A 22530-nucleotide genomic window follows, 5' to 3' on the forward strand; every position below is an offset into this window, starting at 1 on the left:
TTATAAGAAACAGATTATATTTTATTTACTTCAAATATTAAAATTTTTCTAAAATAAACACAGTTTGTTTGTTTTTCTATGAAGTTGTATCTTCAGAATTCTCTGGGGTTAAATCTTTGGTCTCTTGTATCTCCTTGTCAATTTTCTGTAAACAAGTTAATCTATCACTTATTGCCACATTACCAAAATTAATGATACTTTTAACTTCATCACCATTTGGTTCAAACAAATATCCCGAAGTTTTGGGATCTAATTCTCTTAACACTTTGTTTTTCTCTGCCAACTTTTCAAAATATTCTATTCCGCCTTTTAAGAAATCATCTCCAAACTTTGCAACTTTTCTATCTGATGATACTCGCACATACTTGAAGTAAGTTCTACTTGTAATATAGTGAACAATAAAAAGAGAAGATGCCAGTGCTACAAAGATGGCAAGTACCTGTTGAGGAGTTCCATATGTAACTGCCCCGGCTAAAGGATTCTGAAGGATTGCATATGCTAGAATAAAAAACACTATGCCATTACATCGCACTGGAAGTTCAAAAGAATGAGCATTTAAAAATTCTGAAGCAAGTGCAAACTTTTTGGCATTCTCACTTAGCACAAGGGATTCTTTGAGTCTTTGTAAGAGTTCCGAACTCTTTTCACTGCATTCAAAACTGCTTTCCAGATCTGAGAGATCTACTTCTGATGGATCCTGGTACTTATAGTGAATGGGTACACCTGAAAACAAGAAAAGAATATTTTATATGAGAACATTTAGATTTTAAATTGATAAGACACTTATTTTAAGATTAGCCCTGCTGTAAATTTAAATAGTCTGAAGTTTAAATACTAACATTAAATTAAAAGTCCTAGTCAACTTAGAACCTCTTGGTCAGCTTATATGATAAGTATCTAAAATCTGCACTTTGATATTCCAGAGACAATTTAAAGCTATTTTTCTGCATGAATCAATGGAACAGTTACTCTTGAGTGTGACAATTTTTTACCTTAAATGACCATTAGGTCCAAAAAAAAATATAGAGGCGAGCATAATATTATCTTATTCAACGAGTTCAATAAATTTATCATTAAACTCACACAAATTTAATTTTCTATTTATCACATTAAAAAAATAAAGACCGCTTGAAGTGAAAAAGAACCATTTTTCATTGACGCGCCTATAGTATAATGCTTATATTTAGTGTGTCTTTACGCTATGTTTATATAACGAAAATGATGTCACGTCAAATATATGCACGGCCCTGCAATACCATTTTTACGGAGTCATTAAAGCGGCACAGGTATGTGATAAATCTTTTTTATTTCACAAACTTTTTTTTATTTTTGTTCCCTTTTAAAGTTTCCAAAACATTTCTTATTAGCAATACATATGAACCGTCTATTCATTTTTTTGCTCTTTAGCAAGTACTATTATTAGTACAGTTAATACTTATATTGTGTGGAAGTTTACTTTATATTTTACATTTTGCTACTTTTATGACAATTAACTGCACATGCTTTGCTACTTTCTTCAGCTGAATAGCATCTAACACATTTAAATCACCATGAAAACATTATAAAAAATAAAAATGTATAATTTTCCCTTTTTATTAGTCTTAAATGTGCTTCTTGATGATTGAAGATTTTATGAAGATGTTAATAATTACAGACAAAACATGTCTGGCCTTTTTTCAAGTAGTAAAAGTAAATTACCAAAATTATCAAAGTGCAAATTATAACAATATTGCAGTCAATACAAAAGTTCCCTACTGTTTAGAATTCCGGCAACATTCTACAACAGATATTCAGAGAGGATGATAATATATAACTAATGTATATACTTTTCTCTATTTTAAGAAAATTTGTTGGAAAAGTACCAACACTTTAAAAGTGATCTCAGGAAACAGTTTTTAGGGACGGATGGACAGGCGGACAGACATAGTGTAAATTTTTAAACATCTCTAGTTGTTTAAAAGCAAAATTCTTAAACTAAAGAGAAGATAACTCTCGAAATAAAAATGCCACACTTATAAACAATGTGAGTAACGAAAAAGAAAATTTGTTTAGTTTAGTGTAAGATCGAAATATATTTCCCCTTGTGAACACCAAAAGTGTTGGCTGCGCCACTCGTGAAATATACCTTTTGGTGCTCACTCGGTGAAATATATTCCGATCTTACACTGAACTAAACAAATATCCTCTATATATAGAACAATGTTCAAATAAACATCAAAGTTCAAAATGAAAATAATCATAAAAACCCAGGTACTAGACGTTTAAATCTAATCACAAATTATGTAGGTGTTGATTTATAATTTTAAGTAAATCCATGAAGAAATAAGAAAACTATAGAACAACTAAGAAAAATTCAAAGTTTAAGACATAAATCATTCTGGAAATAGTCAAGCTAGAGTACTGAATCTTCCTCCACATAATTTGAGTGATCATAAAGAATATATACTCGAAGTTATAGAAAACAAACAACATTTTTTCATGAAAATTCTAAGTTTAAGGATGATAATTATAATAAGATAGGTGCTAGAATTATGAACCTTGCCACATATGATATGGGTGATAAGAAACATATTTGAAGTTTGAAGAAGATACATTAAGAAATAAAGAAATTTCAAATAAAAAACAACACGTCTTCATGAAAATTCTGAGTTCAAGGGGGGTAATTCTGATAATTTTGGTGTTAGTGTTGTCACATATCCTTGTCAAATAATTATGATGTGGCTGATGATGAGAAACATTCAAGTTTGAAGGAAATACCTTAAAAATAAATGAGCCGCGTCACAACAAAACCAACATAGTGGGTTTGCGACCAGCATGGATCCAGACAAGCCTGCGCATCTGCGTAGTCTGATCAGGATCCATGCTGTTCGCTATCACTTTCTCTACTTTTAATAGGGCAACCGTTTGTAAGCGAACAGCATGGATCCTGATCAGACTGCGCGGATAAGTTTACTAAGTTTACTTCGTAAAAACTTTAATCAGAATATGGTTGCCTCCACTGGGGGAGTAGGACAGCTCTCGGTTGGTAGGGAATTACATTGTAGCTCTTGGGTAGAATGAGTATTTGCATGAATTTTCAGTTATGCCATTAATATGCTTGAATGTATAATACTAAATAGTAGTTTGTCTTCATTTATATCATATACATCATATCATAACATGTACACTTGTTTTAGATAAGATTTTTAATTTCTTAATCTGACCTGATCGCATTTACTATGAGCAAAACAACTAAAGGATCATTCCTGTAAAGTGCTGTCAAAATTGTCCATGTGTTCTGGAAGAATTTTTGTTTTGACCAGAAATTATGAATAGAAAAACAAAACTGACAGCAGACATCTGACCTTAACAAAAGCTACCTCACTGAGCACTTTGTGCTAGGGTGCCGAACACTATGAAAAGAAGGTACAGAACTATGAAAAGCAAATTACAAAATTAATGTTTTTACCAACGTATGTTCCGAATCTTGACAAAGTACTTCCTCTATGCTGTACTGTAGCTTTGTTAGACCAGTAAAACTGTGTCAAAGCACACTGTTTTCCCGAGGCTACAAACACTAATTTATCAAAAACCTGAAATGAAGAAATAAAATCCTTATAATGTCAGTAATTATCCCTTTTATCACATAAAAATTTATTTGTATGCATATTATCCATCATCCTAAAGTCATTTGTTTCTATAAAGTTACCCCTGGATGAAGGTAGTCAAAAAGGTCAAATAAAGGCCTGTCTCTGCTTCTTGTATCAGTTTTTATTGGACGGCAATCAATTACCTTCTTATGTTGTAATTTCGTATCAAGAACAATATGCATAACATATACAAAGTACTATAGTTTGATGCCAATTAATTACTTCAGAACAAGAATTTAATCTTTGTACATGATAAGCAATTAAAATAATACGAATGTTTTGGGGTTTCATATAAAATACTATACATGTATGTACAAAACATCTTTTTAGGTGTTTAATGAAAAAATAGAAGTACTATTATCTATACATCATACATTGTATTCATTTATACATTTGGAAGCACAATTCTAATGTCAAAACAAAAACTGTCCATAGCAATTCCTCCCATAATCAGTACACTAAGGTAGCTTGACATTGCCACATATGATATCAGAGTTGGGTCAAAATTTAGAATCAAAAAGGTTTTTGAAATGGCATCACTTACACCTATTTAAATTGTCATGTAATCAATAAATTTTTCGAAAACAGAACCTTGCAAAATCTATTAGTACATTAAATAGTCAGGTTCAGACATTCTCAAACAACCTCTTGTATACAACAACACTGTATCTTCTCTGTCCATCTTTGAGACCGAAAGCAATAGACTCCCTGTTATATTGGACATTTTTTCTTAATATGTTCCCTTTTGATTCCATAATGATAGTCAGCATTGTATAATTAATCCTGCTTTATTGTAGAAATATGACACTGGCTATCATAAATAGACTGTTTAACATCGGACCAATAAGGCAATTGTATATACATGTGTATTGTTAGTTGTAAAGATTTTGGCCTTATATAAATGGTTGTTTGCAAATATGCAACTGTATTAACAAAATATGTATGCTACTGTACATGTCAAATAATAATCAGTTGCCACCCCTCTGTATTAATTACAGGATGGTGTAAGGCAAGCAAACTTAGATCAACTTGATTTTTGTTTGTTTGTTTGATTATTGGGTTTTATTATGACTGTAATTAAAGCCGTGGTTTTATGCCTGTACTACTAAAGTTTGTATGTTGACTTAACAGCTTAACAGGTAAATGAAGACCTCAGGTACCCCTCTGTGCATTATTTCAACTTATAATACAGGTTCTTTGCAAATTTGATTCAATTAAAGAATGTCCAAAAGCCTAAAAACATAAAATTTGAATTTTTTACATGGACAATCTTGGACATTTAAAGCAGTCAGATATGCAAAAGATAATTAGCAAATATACACAGAAATAAATTGTAAATTTTATTTTTGTGCTATTCATAGCCGGATTTGAGCTTTTCAATTATTGACAGGGTTCTCGGTGACGCTTATTTCTGCATGCAGGTATACATGTTTATTACAGCTGGACGCAAATATTTCAGATTAAGGATGCCACGTACGCTTAATTTTGCCTGGGGAAGCATAAACATTACTGATTGTTTACAACCACAAATATGTCAGTAAGTGTCAGTCTATAGGTAGGCTATGCACATTGACCAGTGAAGCGATTAGCCAATCAGCAATAACGCTTTCGATCATTATCACGCGAGAGAGATCAGACTAATGTATACACGTGCTGTACAAGTAATTACCAGATATAACACGAGGTGATAATTATCTTTGATAAACAGTTGACTGGAAATAAGCAAATTTTACCAATAAAAGGATTCACTATTGACTATTCACACCGCAAATTTAGACTGTTTTCTCAAGTTTACAAATGAGTGTAATTATGAATTATTGTCTAATATTTTCGGCATTTTCTACGCAAAATTTTGCTTTAGTTCTCATTGTTGCAAAAACGTTCTATAAGAGTATTAAGAATTTAAGATATTGTGCTGAAACGCTATGACAACAAACCAAAATACACATGTATATGCTTTTCATTGATATTAAGATTCTATTCGAATGCATAATTGAGAGTAATTTTTCACATTTAAAATGACTAATCTTGAAAAAATAGAGTGCCAAATTTTTTTGGAATTTTGCAAACAATGTGTCAGTCTTTACCTTCACCAAATGGTAGATTATCTCGAAAAATTATTTCAAGTCCCTACATGTCAAATAATCTCAGTGGAGTGTCTTTAATGATATCAAAAATGAAGCTTCTATTATGCAGCTTAAACAAGTTAAGGATGTCAGACAGCCATTGATCATATAACCAGTCATAAGCACTGTAAACTTAAAGATACAAAACTTAAAGATACAAGTAAAATTTGGGATACAATATATTTGAATGTAATACCGCATCTATAGCTTTCTCTGTGTGAGGATCAAATGGAGTTGTAAGGTTTCCATAGTATGAGCTTTTTATGCATTCATTCTCTACAAAGAATACTTGTTTGTAGACGGTGTAACATGTGTGCCCTGAAACAAAAGCCCCAGCAGCAAAAGGGAACGTCTTAGCAACCTAAAAATAGAACAAAAGAATGTTAATGTAAATGTAAAATAATGTAAATAACTTTAAGTACTGTAAATTTTATATGAAGTATTTGTGAACTCTGAATTCTTAATAACAGGAGTGTATCTATTTTATAATAATTGAGGGGTTTTAAGCCAGTCATTCAAGAAGAATCATTATAGTTGAACCACATCTTCCTAATTGAAAGAAATATTGAAAGTTGTGTATATCCTAGAGTCATTAGTTTTGACGCCCTTAAGCTGTTTAACAAGTGCAATTTTTTATATTGAACTTGATCATTAAATAATATACAATATAAAGTTACTATGGCATGTTGTTTATCACTGCAAACCATTTTTATGTTTGTAAAAATTCAAAATCAGTTAAGTTTTGTACTTGAGTAAACAGACCGTGGAGGCATCCATTGCTGTTTACAGTCATATGAAATGACGCCTTTTCATTGGGTAGTTATTTTGAAAGGATATTTCACTGTAATGTAATGTGAACAGCAAAAGAATATTTTTAATGAGCAAACCTGCAATGAAACAACATCGTGAAAACTTAAAATTATGTTTTATTTCATATAAAACTGTCCATTATTTAGGAATGCCATACACCCGAGCAGTGGTCTTAATAGGTGCACCTGTCAATTTCACTTTGAATGTATTTACCATTAATCTTGATGAATAGCATCTGTATTTGGCTTACAGGGCTGAAAAATATATCTTAAATTAAAGATGTTGTAAAGATATGTATATGTTGATTTGAAACCATGATTTTTTCTTTCTTTTTTAAACTTTATATACAATAGTTAACCCATTATGAATTTTACCCAGTATCAATTAAAAACCAATTAACGTTTTCAAACAATATAAGCTGTACACCTTCTGCTACAGTGAATATTAAGGACACTTTGCAAAGTTTTAGTCACATGACGCTCATAAGATATTTTAAAATGGAGGATAGAAACAGAAAAGGGCAGGTCAAGATTTTTCAAAGGCTTTATTTGCAAAATTATGGCTTGCATAAACATCGATTGAATTTGCATTAGTAAAAAGATGAAAAAATACAGTAAATTTGATAAAGGTGAAGTATTTTCAGTGAAATGTCTATGTCTTTCCACATGTTTTAGTTATACGTTGTAAGTACATGCTTGCAGTGCAGTCAGCAAATTATGACGTCATGCGAGGTCGTTTTCGTCATTTGTTAGGTCAAAACAAAAATGGTGTCAAAATAGATGAGCGTCAAAACACATGACCGGACGATACAATATTGCAGAGCTCCAGATAGTGTTGCGTATCAGCGTAAATTACGCATAGAAAATCTAAAATACGCATTTTGGAAAATAAAAAAAATAAAATAATTAAACAAACAAGTACAATAAGTTTAATTTGTTTATAAAAGAATGCAAAATGCTTTTTGACAGATTTTACCCCTTAAGTTTTTTAGAATTTGCATTTTACCCCTCAATCTAGATTTTGAGGGGTAAAAACCCCTTGACCAAAAAAATTATCCGGAGCTCTGTTAAATTATTGTATTTCTTCAATATTTTTTAATCACATATATCAGGGTCTAAGACCCTGCATATATGTATATACATAATTACATGAACTGAATTTTGATTTTTTCTACATAATTTGACTGAATCATTCAACATTGAGTTGTGATTGACATATCATATGTGCAACATTTCAATGCTGAGACAGAAGTGAAAAGGTCTCATGAAAAATATACACATATAAAAAGGGTAGTCAAATTGTACAATGAGTTGAGATATTGTGCCATTTTAATCATGATCAGTACTAGTAGATCTCCCTTCTGACAGAGGCAGGAAAATCCGAAAAGAATGTGTCCGAACTTTATACAATTTTAAGCACTGCCTTCATGTAAAACTGCTTGTGCAAAATAAACCTAAAGTTCAATGAAACAAACTTACTCTAAGGATATTTTTATTCATTCTACTTAATAATTATATCTTGATATAAGAAGCTGACAAACTCGAAATATTTCAGTGCTGAAAAAGTGTTTGACACATGAGCGCGTTCGATTCTTCGTAAAAAGAATGGAAAACTGGCTAATCAAATAAGGTATTATATATTTTTACAAGAAAACATATATTCTAAATTGCAAACATGAATCAGGCTTGTTTTTTTTATATAAAAACACTGAAGCAAACGGGAATTTTAGACAAAATACCCTTACAACTCTAATAATGTTGTTTTGCAAACTCCCGTGAAATCGATTTGGAATATGTTCTGTAAAAGTTACATGTTAAAAATTAATCGAAACTATTGAAAGCGGAGGACGAGTCAGATGGTTACGGATCAAGATCAAATCATCGAAACTATATATTTGCTATGGTAAAACACTAAACAGAACTATTCATGTTAATATTTGCTTTTCTTCTGATTGATCACCAGTGCATTTGATGTCTTTTTCTAGTTACAACCACAATTGTCACCTATTTACGCGAGTTACGTAAAAGTCATTTCTTATGAAGTTATGTAAGTCTAGAAGATTTCAGGGATTTACATCATTTTCTATGTTCTTGGGTCTAATGGGTATGGAAAGGGGTCCAACTACTTATACTAGGTGCTCAACCATTAATTTCTGTGTCTGAAAGCAAATTTCAGCAGTCCCAATGGTTCGTCCCAATACACCTGTTGAATGTCAGACATTTCACACGGCGATTACCACAACTTTTCCGCGCAACGTCAAAATACCATCCTTCTGACCGAGACACCGTATATTTCTGGACAAAATATTAATGGCGGGATAAACAAATTCCAGGTTATAGCTTACAAAATATCTTACTGCTGGACATTGCAAGATTATTCCAATTGTTTAAGTATTCCATCGAAATTTTTAGACAATTTATCGTTAATCTAGCACAATACAATTCACAAAAAAACACATACTTCGAAGAAATAGTGTTTACAAAAGATCGTGTGTACCTCAACATAACTCGTACCTGTCACAAAAACGTGTGTTATAACGACGATGTCTTTGTTCTATGACCTAACGAGCTCGTATATTTATTATGGTTAACCCTAAGTTCAAGTTCCATACAAAATTGTGTGTTTCTATCGTAAATTTCAGGGAATATATGTTGAAAAAAGGCCTTACTGACCCGAATATTGGAGCACCGTACAACACTGAATTCAAACACCGCATTTTTTCCGTTAGACCGATAAATACTGGCCACCGTCTTCTTTGAATTATGCAATCTTCATACAAATATGTTTCATTTGATGAAAGATTGTTTACTTGCTGTTACGTTATGTTGCTGTTATCATACGTTATGTTATGGAAAATTTCAGAAGGTCTGATCTGTGTTAATACTACCAGTTATAGATAAGTGCAATGGTATCTATATATAGATAAGGATGTCTTTTCCTTTTCGAACTTATTCAAACTGATAAACCCCACATTGAAAGATTGAAGTTCTTGGCAGACTATACCATCTAACAACATCGAGAAAAAAAAGGAATGAAATATTTTTTAATGGGAATTTCTTATTGCATACTAATTTTGATAAAGTTGCAAAAGTCATAACATAAATTTTCATGGTGTAGTTTTGCAGGAACCCGGGCAATATTTCCATAATCTCTTCAGTCATGGTCTCCAATGAGCTTTTATTAAACAATCTTTTGCGAAAGTTTGACTTCATATTCTTTTTCTAATGTGGTGCGTTAAGCATATCGTCCTGAATTACAGGGAGGCGCTGATCCATTGGCGTACTGCTGATATCAGAAGACTTAGTTGGGCGCTCTCCAGTTGCTGCAGTATCTTCTGGAAGTATATGCAGCTTTGCAAATTTCGCACGTTGCTTTGGCTTGTTCAGACATAGGTTTGAACGTCTTCTTTTTCTGAAAGCAAACATTAATATCAAAAATAAACGGTGCTAAAAAAACAGAAAAATGCGGTGATTTTAAGGAGGTAGAATGCGGTGCCCTAATATTATGATTGACAAAGTTGTGCGGTGCCTTAAAATACACACGTGGAAACATAAAAATCGTACCAAATATACAAAAAACGGGTTATTTATGTATTGTAACTTATTCATACGACAACAATGTACATATTTATATTGTATTTTGGCCATTTATATGAACTGAACGGACTAGAAATACGTTATATTTCGTAATCAAAGCAAGATTTTTTTCAGTATGCCCTAAATGTTTTCACTACCCTGACTTAATTAATGAAGCATTTTGCATGTAGTAAGGATAAATAAGTTTCAAATTTAATGGCACATTCGATGAAAAAGAAAAAATGATGATTTTACCTTGTTTTTAGCAAATTATCTGCTGTTTTCGTCTCGGTTACAGACTTGCTGTCCATTTTGTACCACAGAAATATACGGTGTCTCGGACAGAAGTAAGATATTTTGACGTTGCGCGGAAAAGTTGTGGTAATCGCCCTATCACCGTGTTTCACTCCCGAGACGTTTCACTATTAAGACGTTTCACTCCCAAGACGGTTCACACCTAGACGTTTCACTCCCATTTTGTCAATTGTATGGACGTTTCACTCCCAATTTTTAGAGATGTTTACTAGGAAAGTTAACAAATTTTAATTTCATAAATATCAAACAGTGTAAAAAAGGAAATTTAATTTAATGTTTCATTTTGTTGTTTCAATGATATTGTTAATACGAATTATTAGAAGATTACTCATTTAATTATAGGTAGAGTGATAAGAGGTGTAAATGAAAGACAAATTTCTAAAATATCACTTTTATTATAAGTGTAACAACATGAGAAAATTCTATTTATAGTAAATTAAAAAAAAAACATAGAAAGAACAACAAAGACATATTATATGTATCAGTTTAAATATTGAAATCACTACTTGTAAAGTGATTAATATTATTCAAATAATAAAAAATATAAATATATTGACTATATAATGATTATTTTTTGTAAGTCATAAACAATGAAATGCGAAATATGTGTATAAAATAATTTTTTTTAATTATTTTCTTCAATTTATTCAACAGTAGCCATTAAACAAACTTAAGTAATTGTTGAGTTAGCTCATCGCCTAATTAGTTGTATAAACACTTATACAATCAACTAACAGTTTGACACCACTATTAAATCAGTGTATAAACACTGCACTTAAGTATCAACAGTTTACTAATCAGTTGTTTATTGGACCATTAAAATATTTTTTGACAACAGCCAATTTAAACACAGATACTTCTCCATAAGTTTTGTTTATGTAATAATGATTTTAGTCACAAAAATTTTTTTTTTTTTTTCAGTTTCAGTTTATTTCTAGTAATATAGGCCTCAGGCCCAAAATACAAAGTACAACAATACAATCTAACAGTAGAGTGATAAATTGAAAATACATTTGTAACTAAATGTAATGAATTGAATTTGTAAATAATTATACAGTATTTAGCTCTTCCTTTCTTACATTCATGGCATAATATATATATTTAGCAATAGATATTACTTCATTTATTATTGTTGATGACATGAGAGAATAAAATAAATGGTGGGAATGATGATGTAACCATGTATCTTTAAAATAGACAGCTCTGATATTGTTATATAGTGAACATTCAAAGAAAAAATGATATTCATCCTCAATAACATAAATGTTTGTCTTTAGGCAATGAAAGCAATATCTTAAATCTCTATCTATTCCAATATGTCTACCTTTCTCTATCATAAGATTATGACATAAACAGCAAAAATTAGAAAAGCTCTTCTATACTTTTATGCTAAATCTAAACTAAATTATCGTTCAACATTAAGTAAAGTCTTAAATTACTTGTAATGTAATGCTTTTTGAGAAGAATCAACAACGTTATGCCAGTTTTGTGAATAACAATCAAATAAGCGCTGCTTAAACATATTAATGAAATTTAAGTCATCACCGACATCATGAGAGATCCATACGTATCCAAAACCAAATTGAAAAAGCATTTCTTTAATGTTGCCAGCCCATGTTTTCCGTCCAGATTCGTGTAGTCGTTTTAACATCAAATAACAATGTTTTGGGTACCTATGATCTCCCATACGTGTCAGTTTTAACCAGTATTTAACACAATTTGTCATATAGATAGTACAGAGAGGTAATCTTCCACATTCACCAAGAGCAAAATAGCTTGTTGTATTTTGTGACAAGTTACAATATTGTTTACAGAATTTAACTTGTACAGATTCAATCTTATCAACATAATTATAACCCCAGATTTCTGACGCATAACACAGTATAGGTTTTACCATTGAATCAAAAATTTTGAACATATCAATAGGATCAATGTGACCAAATTGTCTTTGAAAATTGAATATACAAGCAGAAGCTTTTAGTCCTTGTAGTGCAAGCATCTCTTGTGTTTTGGACCATACTAACTTTGGTGTGAAAAATACACCTAAATATTTGTAAAATGGAACAACTTCAATAGGTTCATTATTAAACAACCATTTTTCAGTTTGTTTCAAAACACCGCCATTTCTAAAAACAATTATTTTCGTTTTACTTAAGTTTATCTTCATCTTAACAGATTTACAATAATCTTCAATATAATTTATTTGCTGCTGTAGATTTATAACGGTGTCAGAAAAGCTAGACACATCATCAGCAAACATAAGAGCAATTAACTCTTCAATATCATTGGATACAAAAATACCTCTATTACATTTTTCATGCAGAAAAGTAACTAGATCATTTATGAAAAGTGAAAAAATTATCGGACTTCCAACACAGCCCTGCCTTGTTCCGGTATTACATGAGAAGAAGCTTGTAAGTTTGTCATCAACTTTAACACATGATTTAAGTTTTGCATACATAGATTTTATTATCATTAGAAATTTTCCATTGATCTTATTTCTTGAAAAAGCATCCCATAATTTTTGATGCTGAATACTGTCAAAAAATGATTATACATGACAAATATTGAAAAAGTCCCAATGCTTCTAATTTAATTTAAAGATATTTCTGATTTTAATTTAAATGTTTGGCATATATTGCAAAACCACTATACTAGCATTAAATAATTTAACAATTTTTTTATCCCATGTTTAAAATTAACAACAAAAAAAAACATGTTACTCAAAGTTAATTGTTGTCACAAGATTGTTATGCTTTAAATTAAAATTGCCTATTGTGTCCATGTTTACAAAATTTCAAATAGTTATATTGTGAACCCTCTTGGTGTGAACCGTCTCAATAGTGAAACGTCTGTCTACCACACCTGTTGACAGTCTCTGTATGAACTACGTAAATAACCAAGATATATCAAGTGAAAAGACGAGTTGTTTCCCTTATCTTCCCTTATCTTCAAATAAAGTCATATCTCTTATGGTGAAACAATGGAAATTTAGCCTAGTTAAGGGCGATTTAATGTCTGATTTTGATATTTATTACACCACAGGCCTTTCCCCAGGCACTTTAGGCACCGCGCTTCCACTGTGCCTGCTTATGTAATTGATGCGGCCGCTTATTGATATTTAAATGTACTAGTTGTCGGATGCTTTCATCTTATGTTAGCGCCAGTAAAATTCACTAAGTGCCAGTAAAATTCACCAATTAAAGATTTTGTGCGCCAGAATTAATATTTTGTCACATTTGACGCCTTAGGCAAGCGAAGCTGGAACCCTAAATACAATATTCTATTTACACATATTCAACACTCTATTTATCCCATATACAAAATAAGAATGGTTTACAGTTTAAAAGACTTCATTATTCATTGATGCGCCTATTGTGTAATGCTAATAGCACACTTGTACACGATGTTTGTATGTATTGCAAATGAGGTCACATCAAATTGTGTTGCACTTGTGTAATATTGTTTTTAGCTCACATGTCACAAAGCGACATGGTGAGCTTTTGTGATCGCTTTTCGTCCGGTGTCCATCCGTAAACTTTTTCTTTAAACGACATCTTCTCATAAACCTCTAAGCCAATTTCATCCAAACTTCATAGGAATGTTCCTTTGGTAGTGAACTTTAAAATTGTTCAAAGAATTTAATTCCATGCAGAACTCTGGTTGCCATGGCAACTGAAAGAAAAAACTTAAAAAATCCTCTTTAAAAAAACCCAAAAATTTAGAGCTTAAACATTTGGCATGAAACATCGTTTAGTCAGTGTCTACCAAATTTGTTCAAATAAAAGCCCTGGGGTCCAAATTGGCCCCGCCCTGGAGGTCATTGATTTTCCTTATTTGTATATAGTAAAAAATTAAAAAATCTTCTTTTAAAAAACCCAAAGAGCTAGAGTTTAGATAATAAGCATGAAACATCCTCCAGGGGGTCCTTGTTTTTCCCTTTATGTATATAGTGAGCGATTCAGGGCCCTCTTGTTATTTAATGGCTTTATTATACTCCTGCACCATGGTTAACTTAATGTGATATAAATTAAAGTAGCTCTATTTCGGTTCAAAAGCCAAAAATCTGAGATATATATGTATCAACTGGGGCTCTTAAAACTGAAAAATATGCAAAAGATAGTAAAGAAATATGCTCAGCATTAAGATAAAAATTGATATTTTGTGAGATATTTAGCCTGATTTCTGTTAAAAGCTTTTCAGTTTTGGCCAGGTTGTACTGGTGCAAATCCAGGTTATAGTATGGTGAATGTCAGGCGGGCGGATGGGGAAAAACTTTTCATAACAGTTTTCTCAGCAACTACTTATCACGGCGTCTTGTTATTTGGCATACAGCATTTTCACGTTGGTCCCATTTTCGACATTAATGGTATGAAATTTTCGTAACAGTTTTCTCAGCAACTGCTTATCACAGTCTCTTGATATTTGGCATACAGCAATGATACGTGGTCCCATACCTTAGGATAAATCAGGTCTATTGCTTATCCAGTTCCTGACTGACTTAGTTAAATTTTCGACATTATTGATCATTGGTAGGAAATTTTCGTAACAGTTTTCTCAGCAACTACTTATCACAGCCTTTTGATATTTTGCATACAGCATTTACATGTGGTTCCATACAGTGGAATTCGATTTCAGGTGTGTTGCTCATCCACTTTCTGTTAACTGACTTAGTTAAATTTTCGACATTAATGGTCAGTGGTAAATTTTTTTTCGTAACATCACAGCATCATGATATTTGGTATACAATTGCAACCCAGCCTTTTCTGTCTTTAACCCATTTTTCTCATTTTGCTCCATATAGTTTGGAAACCTGAGTGAAAAATGATATGAATCCTTGAACATATTAAAATTAGTGGTATAATCACTAATCAATGCTTTAAAAATTTAAGAAAAATATTTTTAGTTCTGTCATGTAAAAAAACCTCAGTGAAGTCTTGAAGTCTTTTCAAATTGATACATGCACAGTTCCAACTGCATCAATGACAGAAAACAATGGTTAGCACAGCAAAACATGAAGTTGTAATTTCTGTTCTTGTTTTCTTTCAACAGGCTGGTAAGATTTTTCACAGCAATCTACGGAACCAGTTAATTGGTACAGGTGTTATTATGGCAGGCTGGGTAGTTGGTTCATACGTCCCAAACACATTGGGTGTGAAGTTTGCTAAAAAAATCATAGAGTCTAAAAGTCCTTATTGTAAAAGTATATCAGCTGAACCTGAGACTGAAGCTTTGTTAGATGAGGTAAGAGGGTACACTTTCAGTTTGTTTATTGAAACTATTACTATACTGCCTTAAACTGTTGAAAAATTTTCATGGATTTGCCCTGTTTTGAATTTGGAACAGTCCATTCAAAAGGGGTTTCTGTTTTTAAATATAAAATTTGAGGTAACAACAGTATAGAGCCTGGTCTGACTACAAGGATGTACAGGCTGGCTATGCTTTTTACTGTGGACTAAGGATAATCACTTAGTCAGCCGGCAATCATTTTTTACTATTAAAAAACCAACAAATGAATAAATAATTAAGCTGCAATGGGTTTTTATATAGTATATTTAGCTACAGTGACTTAATGTGCAGTAGCTTCAGTGATATCAAATGAAGCTGCAATATTCTTGGGGATATGGCTATAGTGGCAGCAAGATTATAGTTATTTCTTCACATGTTTACTCAGAACCATGTACATATAGCCAAAAATCTTACAGTAATTTTAACAAATATTGTTACAATATGTGTTGATGTAATGTATATTGCAGGTGATAAGAGATATAAATGCTCATCAGGATAGACCAGTGAAAAAAGAAGGGATAGAGTTTCTACAGACAAATATGGCATATCAAAGTTATTTGCATAAAGGCAATTCTTCAACGGGTGCTATTATAGGTAAAATACTTTTGCAGGATTCTTTTCTAGTTGTATAGAGGTAGGTGTTGAAGGCATAAAAAACTAGTGACTAATAACATCTACTTTTAGCTGAAGACAGTCTAAAGTTTTCTGTGTATATTGACTGAATTATAAGTTAACTCAATTAATATCGGGTAAAGGTTCTTAGTTCAAGGCCAGTTTTCATAACCACCAAATGCAATACATTTTCTCCTCAAACAATTATTAAAGAAAAGGTAGCATATTGTTTTTGCCGCATGATGTCCATTTCTGCATTGGTCAGTTATTCCACATTGTTTCTGATCAATTACTTGAGAACTCATAAGGTCATTACCCTAAGACATAATAGGTGCATTGATATTGGCCATTATTTGACCCTTAATTTTGGGATCAGTGCCTTCATGGTCATGTTGACCTTGTATACAAATTCAGTTTTAAGACCAATAGTAACTCTTTAATCTATGGGCCCTTTGCAGTCAAACTTCATAGGAGCATCGGTCTTAGGCTGTAGATGACCACTTTTGATTTTAAGGTCAAGGGCTCAAAGGTCAAAGTCACATTGACCTTGACAGTCAAAACAGTTTTTGACCAATAACTTGACAACCAATGGACCCTTAGCACGCAAACTTCATAGAATAGTCCTTATTTGCTTTTCACGCTGTAAATGTTTTTACCACTTCAATAAATATGTTTAAAATTACTTATATTGTAAACTTCTATATTCAAAACCTTCTGCCATTTGATCTTTCATACATAAAAACAAATCATACTTTTTGCATATAAGCAACAAGCAACTTCTGACATGCTGATTCATTATTCTCTTGTTATTACGTATTCAAAGGCAACAAAACAAGGTGCTCAGTTAGTATCATATTAAATCATTAACACCAGCAAAACTGTTTTTTGATATCATGAAGTAAATCAATTGTAAAAAATTGACTGTATAAATTTACATAGGAGTTTAATTTGTTTTAAAATCTAATAGATATTTTTTTATTGATTAAGAACAAAGTGCTCAAAGGTTCTGTAAATTGTAGTCAAACTTCATTGTCAATATCTACTTTTTTTTAAAACAGCAATATTAAATAACATGGTAAATTTTTTAGAAACCTTACAGCAAGGATCATTTGATGACCCTTTACAAAATTTATAACCACCTCCGTGGTTGAGAGGTTAGAGTCGATGACTTCTAATCCAGTTACCTCTCTGGCGTGGGCTCGATCCCTGGGAGATGCTTTTGTAGTTTAGCGCGGAGGAAGGTAGTCTTGTACTGGTGTAACTCTCCAGGAACGATGGTTAGGAAACAACCCAACCCGCCTATATGACTGAAATACTGTTGGGAAAAGGCTTAAAATGAAACAAACAAACAAAATTTATGGAAAGGATTTTGTCAATTGCATGAATAGGTCACAGGAGATAAATATGTATTAACACAAATTTACAAAAGTATTGGACATTCTTGGAGCCATAATTGTCTTATTAAAAGACTGATTTGAATTAAATTTAAACTAAATGACAATGATTCAAGTTATAAAAGTTGACCAAATCTTTGTTAATAATGAATAGATGGACCTAACAACACTTCATATAATGTAACTTAAGTATAATCTTGACAACCCTCAAGGACAAATATGAAAACTTATTTGAATTCGTGAAACTTAATAATTTATGCACAAATATGAATTAAAGTGGACCCAGTGACATACAACATCATACTGCTTAAAGTGAATAATATGATTTAAATGTTTAAATGATCTTTTTACATGATGAAATTTTCTACAACTTTGTTATAAATTGTAGTGTTTGGTTTAAACTTGGATAAAACAATATTCAGGACCAGACTTTCAAACTGAGGTAATCAAAATACCTTAAAAAATAAATTATAAGCGTTCCTCAAAAGTAAACATGTCTTAAAAATATGCCACAATTTTCTTACCGTCAAAAATACATTGAAAGTTAACCGGCCTGAAAGTAAGCTTGTAGCTTTTACCTTTATTGCTAATGAACAACATAAAAAGATGTTATAATTATTTTCGAATAACTCTGTATTATTTTTGTATTTACTTATAGAATTATATGTTTCTTCTTTTTATTTATTTATCATAGGTTTTCCTATCGGCACTAGATGTAATGCGAAGGATGTATTTTTCTTACACTATTCAGCTCCTGGCAGTGAAGAGATGGCTGATTTTTGTATACTGTCTCGTGAAGGGAAGAAATTTATTTTTGCAAGGGAAATATTCTATGTTGAGGACAGCTATGTCATGTTCCGTTTTTTGCTTGGACTTGGGTTGATAGCAGCAGGGTCGCTCATGCATTTCGTAATTAATTCATCCCTTGATAACTTGAAGGAAATGAAAATTCATATAGCAAGACTGGATAACAAATCAAAGACAACTATAGAAGAACTCATCAGAAAATATAAATCAAGAGCACATAAACAGCGTATTATGACATGTGTGTTGGTATGTTTGTTAGGTGCTCATTTATACAAACTCTTAGTCACAGATCACAATTGGAAACTGGAGAAAGAAGCTGACGAGAAAGTTGCTAATCTAGGATTGGAATATCAAAGAGGCGGGTTTGAATTCTATGAAAAACTTTTACAAGGTAATGTTTTCTCATTTGCACGACTTGGTAAAAGTTGTGGCTGTGATAGTGAAGGTAATGTTGTACAAAGCAAGTATCTAATTTTTCGGAAACATATCCCACTGACTGCACGCTACCAGTACTTCACAACACTGATGGAGAAAAATGATCCGAGCAAAATAGAGGAATTGACAAGTAGTTGAAAATACAGATTGGATAGGAATTAAATAGGAATAAAACAATTTATTAAAAAGGAATTTAGAAATGATTAAAATTGGAAATGACTGAATTATGTTTCCTGTTTTATGTTTCCATAAGAAAATATTTTTATATATGATACTGAGTAAGAAAATTTTGAAATTGCATAAAAAAGACATATACAGTTATGTATACATAATAAATTATATATATACATTTTGTTTTTGTTGATGCAAATTTGAAAAAAGCCAATGTAAAACTTTTATCATTTGTATACATAATGATTTTGTAAGAGAAAACTTATGTACACTGCATTAAAAAATGATCAGTCACAATTTTCAGCTTTTATTTATTCCATATGATACTGATAGCATATGAGTCCTCTCCATAATAATGTATCACTAAAATAGCATTCCTCTAAAAAAAGTCTTACTGGGAATAATACATCATCAAAAAAAAAACAATCTAAAGAAATTTATTAGCAAATTTTGATTAATGTATAAGAAGATACATACCAATCTGATATTAAAATCAGCTCTTAAATAATGCTATGCTTTATGAATCCGACCGTCAGTAATTGGAGGTTACATTCTTGTGTCCTTCCAATTAGCCAATCAGTGGCCGCTTTCATATTCTTGAAAATGAATCAGTTTCTATTTTCAACCAATGGGAAACCAGGAACATGTACAAGATTTTCACCATTTTAAGGTATTACGGGTGACAAAAATGGCAGGACCCATGTTTTATAAATAAATAACATTGAATCAAAGCTGAAATACCAAAAATGAAAGAATCTAATGTTCTGCAGAGAATACGTATATTCAAAATATCAACTTAAGTGTTTTTGTAATGCAAAACTAATGACATGTCTGACTTCAAGGATGATTGCATTTTTGTAAAATGGTTCTCTGTAACAAATGGTTTGATTGGTAAGTTACAACAAGAGGGCCATGATGGCCCTAATATCGCTCACCTGAATATAAGTACTCTTAATGACAAGGAACAAGTAATATTGTAAGCAGATGTAAAATCTAAATCTTAAACTAATATCTTAAGTGCATATTTGAAAATAGTGCATGTGTAAAAACATTACTGGTGGTTTTTGCTATGGTAAAACATAGCTACTAAGAAATTCACTGGTTGCTATACAAAATTTGTGTTTTCCTTGGAAGCCACTGAATGCTATGGAATTCAATGGTAGATTCATATGTTGCTTAGAAAAGTAAATGTTTGCAATGGAAGTCACTGGTTGCTATGTTAAAAAATCAATGTTTCCTAGGTAATACACTGGTTGCTATGGAAATTTATAGTTTGCTACAAAAAGTCAATGACTGCTATGAATCCTAGGTTGCTACAGAGGTTGATGATTATTATGGAAAGCAAGCAGTTGCTATTGAAAGTAAATTGTCCTTATGGAAAGTAAATGTTTGCTTTGGAAGGTTAATGGTTGCTATCAGATTCACTAATTGCTATTTGAAGTCACAGTTTGCTATAGAAATCAATGGTTGTTGTAGAAAGTCATCGGTTGCTATGAACATTCATTTGTTGCTATGGAAGTCAAATGTTGCTATTGAAAGTCAATGGTACACGTGAAGTCACTGGAAGTTATGAAAAGCCACTGGGTGCTCAAGTAGTCTGTGGTTGCAATTTAAAGTCAATGGTTGCTATGTGAGTCACTTGTTGTTAAGGGAAGTCACTGGTTGCCATGGAAAGTCACTGGTTGTCATGGAAAGTTTATGGTTTCTATGCAAGTTAATAGTTGCTATGGGAAGATGGTTGCTCTGGAAGTCTTTGGTTGCTTTGGAAAATCACTGGTTGCTATGGAAGTCAATGGTTACTAAGGAAAGTCACTAATTGCTATGGAAAGTTAGTGGTTGCTATGGAAGTCAGTGGCTGCTATGGAAATTCAGGTTGCAAAAGTGGTTACTGGTTGCTATAGAAAAATCAATGGTTGCCTTGGAAAGGCACTGGTTCTTATGGGAAGTTTATGGTTGCTATGGCAAGTCATTTAGCCTTAAAGAAGTCTTTGGTTGCTATGAAATGTCAATGGCTACTATGTGAGACACTGGTTGCTATGGGAAGTCCCTGGTTGCTATGGAAGTTTATGTTTGCTATGGAAAGTCTACTAGTTAATGTTTTATGTAAACAAGAGGGCCATGATGGCCCTGGATCGCTCACCTGACACAACCGCATCCAAGCAATGTCTTAAACAAGCATCATGACCAAGTTTGATGCGACTGAGTCAAACATGTGACCTATAGTGTGTTGTTAAGATTTTTCCATATTTGGGCAATGTGACCTAATTTTTGACTGGACACAACCCATATTCAAACTTGACCTAGAAATCATCAAAACAACCTTCCTGACCAATTTCCAGGAAATTTGGATCAAAACTGCAGCCACTAGAGTGTTAAAAAAAAATTTCTATTTTTAGCTCCTGTGACCTAGTTTTTGACCAGACATGACCAATCTTAGCACTTGACCCAGAAAACATCAAAACAACATTCTTGACAAATTTCCAGAATATTTGAATCAAAACTGCAGCCACTAGAGTGTAAACAAGCTTTTTCTATTTTTAACTCCTGTGACCTAGTTTTGACCTGAGATGACCCATCTTCAAACTTGACCTAGAAATCATCAAAACAACCTTCCTGACAAATTTACAGAATATTTGAATCAATACTGCAGCCACTAGAGTGTTAACAAGCTTTTTCTATGTTTAGCTCCTGTGACCTAGTTTTTGACCGGAGATAACCCATCTTCGAACTTGACCTAGAAATCATCAAAACAACCTTCCTGACAAATTTCAAGAATATTTGAATGAAAACTGCAGCCACTAGAGTGTTAACAAACTTTTTCTATTTTTAGCTCATGTGACCTAGTTTTTGACCTGAGATGACCCATCTTCGAACTTGACCTAGATATTATCTAAGCAACCTTCCTGACAAATTTCCAGAATATTTAGATGAAAACTGCAGCCCCTAGAGTGTTAACAAGCTTGTTCTATTTTTAGCTCCTGTGACCTAGTTTTTGACCGGAGATGACCCATCTTCGAACTTGACCTAGATATCATCAAAACAACCTTCCTGACAAATTTCCAAAATATTTGGATCAAAACTGCAGCCACTAGAGTGTAAACAAGCTTTTTCTATTTTTAGCTCCTTTGACCTAGTTTTTGACCCGACATGATCTATCTTCAAACTTGACCTAGATATCATCTAAACAACCTTCCTGACAAATTTTCAGAATATTTGGATGAAAACTGCAGCCTATAGAGTGTTAACAAGCTTTTTCTATTTTTAGCTCCTGTGACCTAGTTTTTGACCTGAGATGACCCATCTTCGAACTTGACTTAGAAACCATCAAAACAACTTTCCTGACAAATTTCCAGAATATTTGGATGAA

General features: G+C 32.2%; 2 protein-coding genes across 2 annotated transcripts; one reads left to right on the top strand and one right to left on the bottom strand.

Moving 5' to 3' along the window:
• LOC132720963 (transmembrane protein 177-like) lies at positions 1-8178 on the bottom strand. Its single transcript, XM_060705215.1, has 4 exons — positions 8044-8178; positions 5952-6116; positions 3449-3572; positions 1-723 (listed from the first exon to the last, which is right to left on the bottom strand). Exons 1-4 carry the CDS (start codon positions 8062-8064, stop codon positions 77-79), a joined length of 957 nt encoding a protein of 318 aa, XP_060561198.1. The 5' UTR covers positions 8065-8178; the 3' UTR covers positions 1-76.
• A 167-nt stretch (positions 8179-8345) lies between these two features.
• LOC132720964 (uncharacterized) lies at positions 8346-19212 on the top strand. Its single transcript, XM_060705216.1, has 4 exons — positions 8346-8467; positions 15508-15699; positions 16212-16338; positions 18445-19212. Exons 1-4 carry the CDS (start codon positions 8465-8467, stop codon positions 19128-19130), a joined length of 1008 nt encoding a protein of 335 aa, XP_060561199.1. The 5' UTR covers positions 8346-8464; the 3' UTR covers positions 19131-19212.
• Positions 19213-22530: the final 3318 nt, after the last annotated feature.

The sequence above is a fragment of the Ruditapes philippinarum genome, unplaced genomic scaffold, assembly GCF_026571515.1.
Source record: "Ruditapes philippinarum isolate M1 unplaced genomic scaffold, ASM2657151v2 ctg145_1_1_1_1, whole genome shotgun sequence".
NCBI lineage: Eukaryota > Metazoa > Mollusca > Bivalvia > Venerida > Veneridae > Ruditapes > Ruditapes philippinarum.

Coding starts and splice junctions, on each gene's coding strand:
- LOC132720964 (XM_060705216.1), top strand. Junction 15,700..16,211: donor CTGAAGCTTTGTTAGATGAG/GTAAGAGGGTAC, acceptor TGTATATTGCAG/GTGATAAGAGATATAAATGC. Junction 16,339..18,444: donor TTCAACGGGTGCTATTATAG/GTAAAATACTTT, acceptor TATTTATCATAG/GTTTTCCTATCGGCACTAGA.
- LOC132720963 (XM_060705215.1), bottom strand. CDS start 8,064: ATGAATAAAAATATCCTTAGA. Junction 6,117..8,043: donor TGAATAAAAATATCCTTAGA/GTAAGTTTGTTT, acceptor TTCTATTTTTAG/GTTGCTAAGACGTTCCCTTT. Junction 3,573..5,951: donor CAGAGAAAGCTATAGATGCG/GTATTACATTCA, acceptor TCTTCATTTCAG/GTTTTTGATAAATTAGTGTT.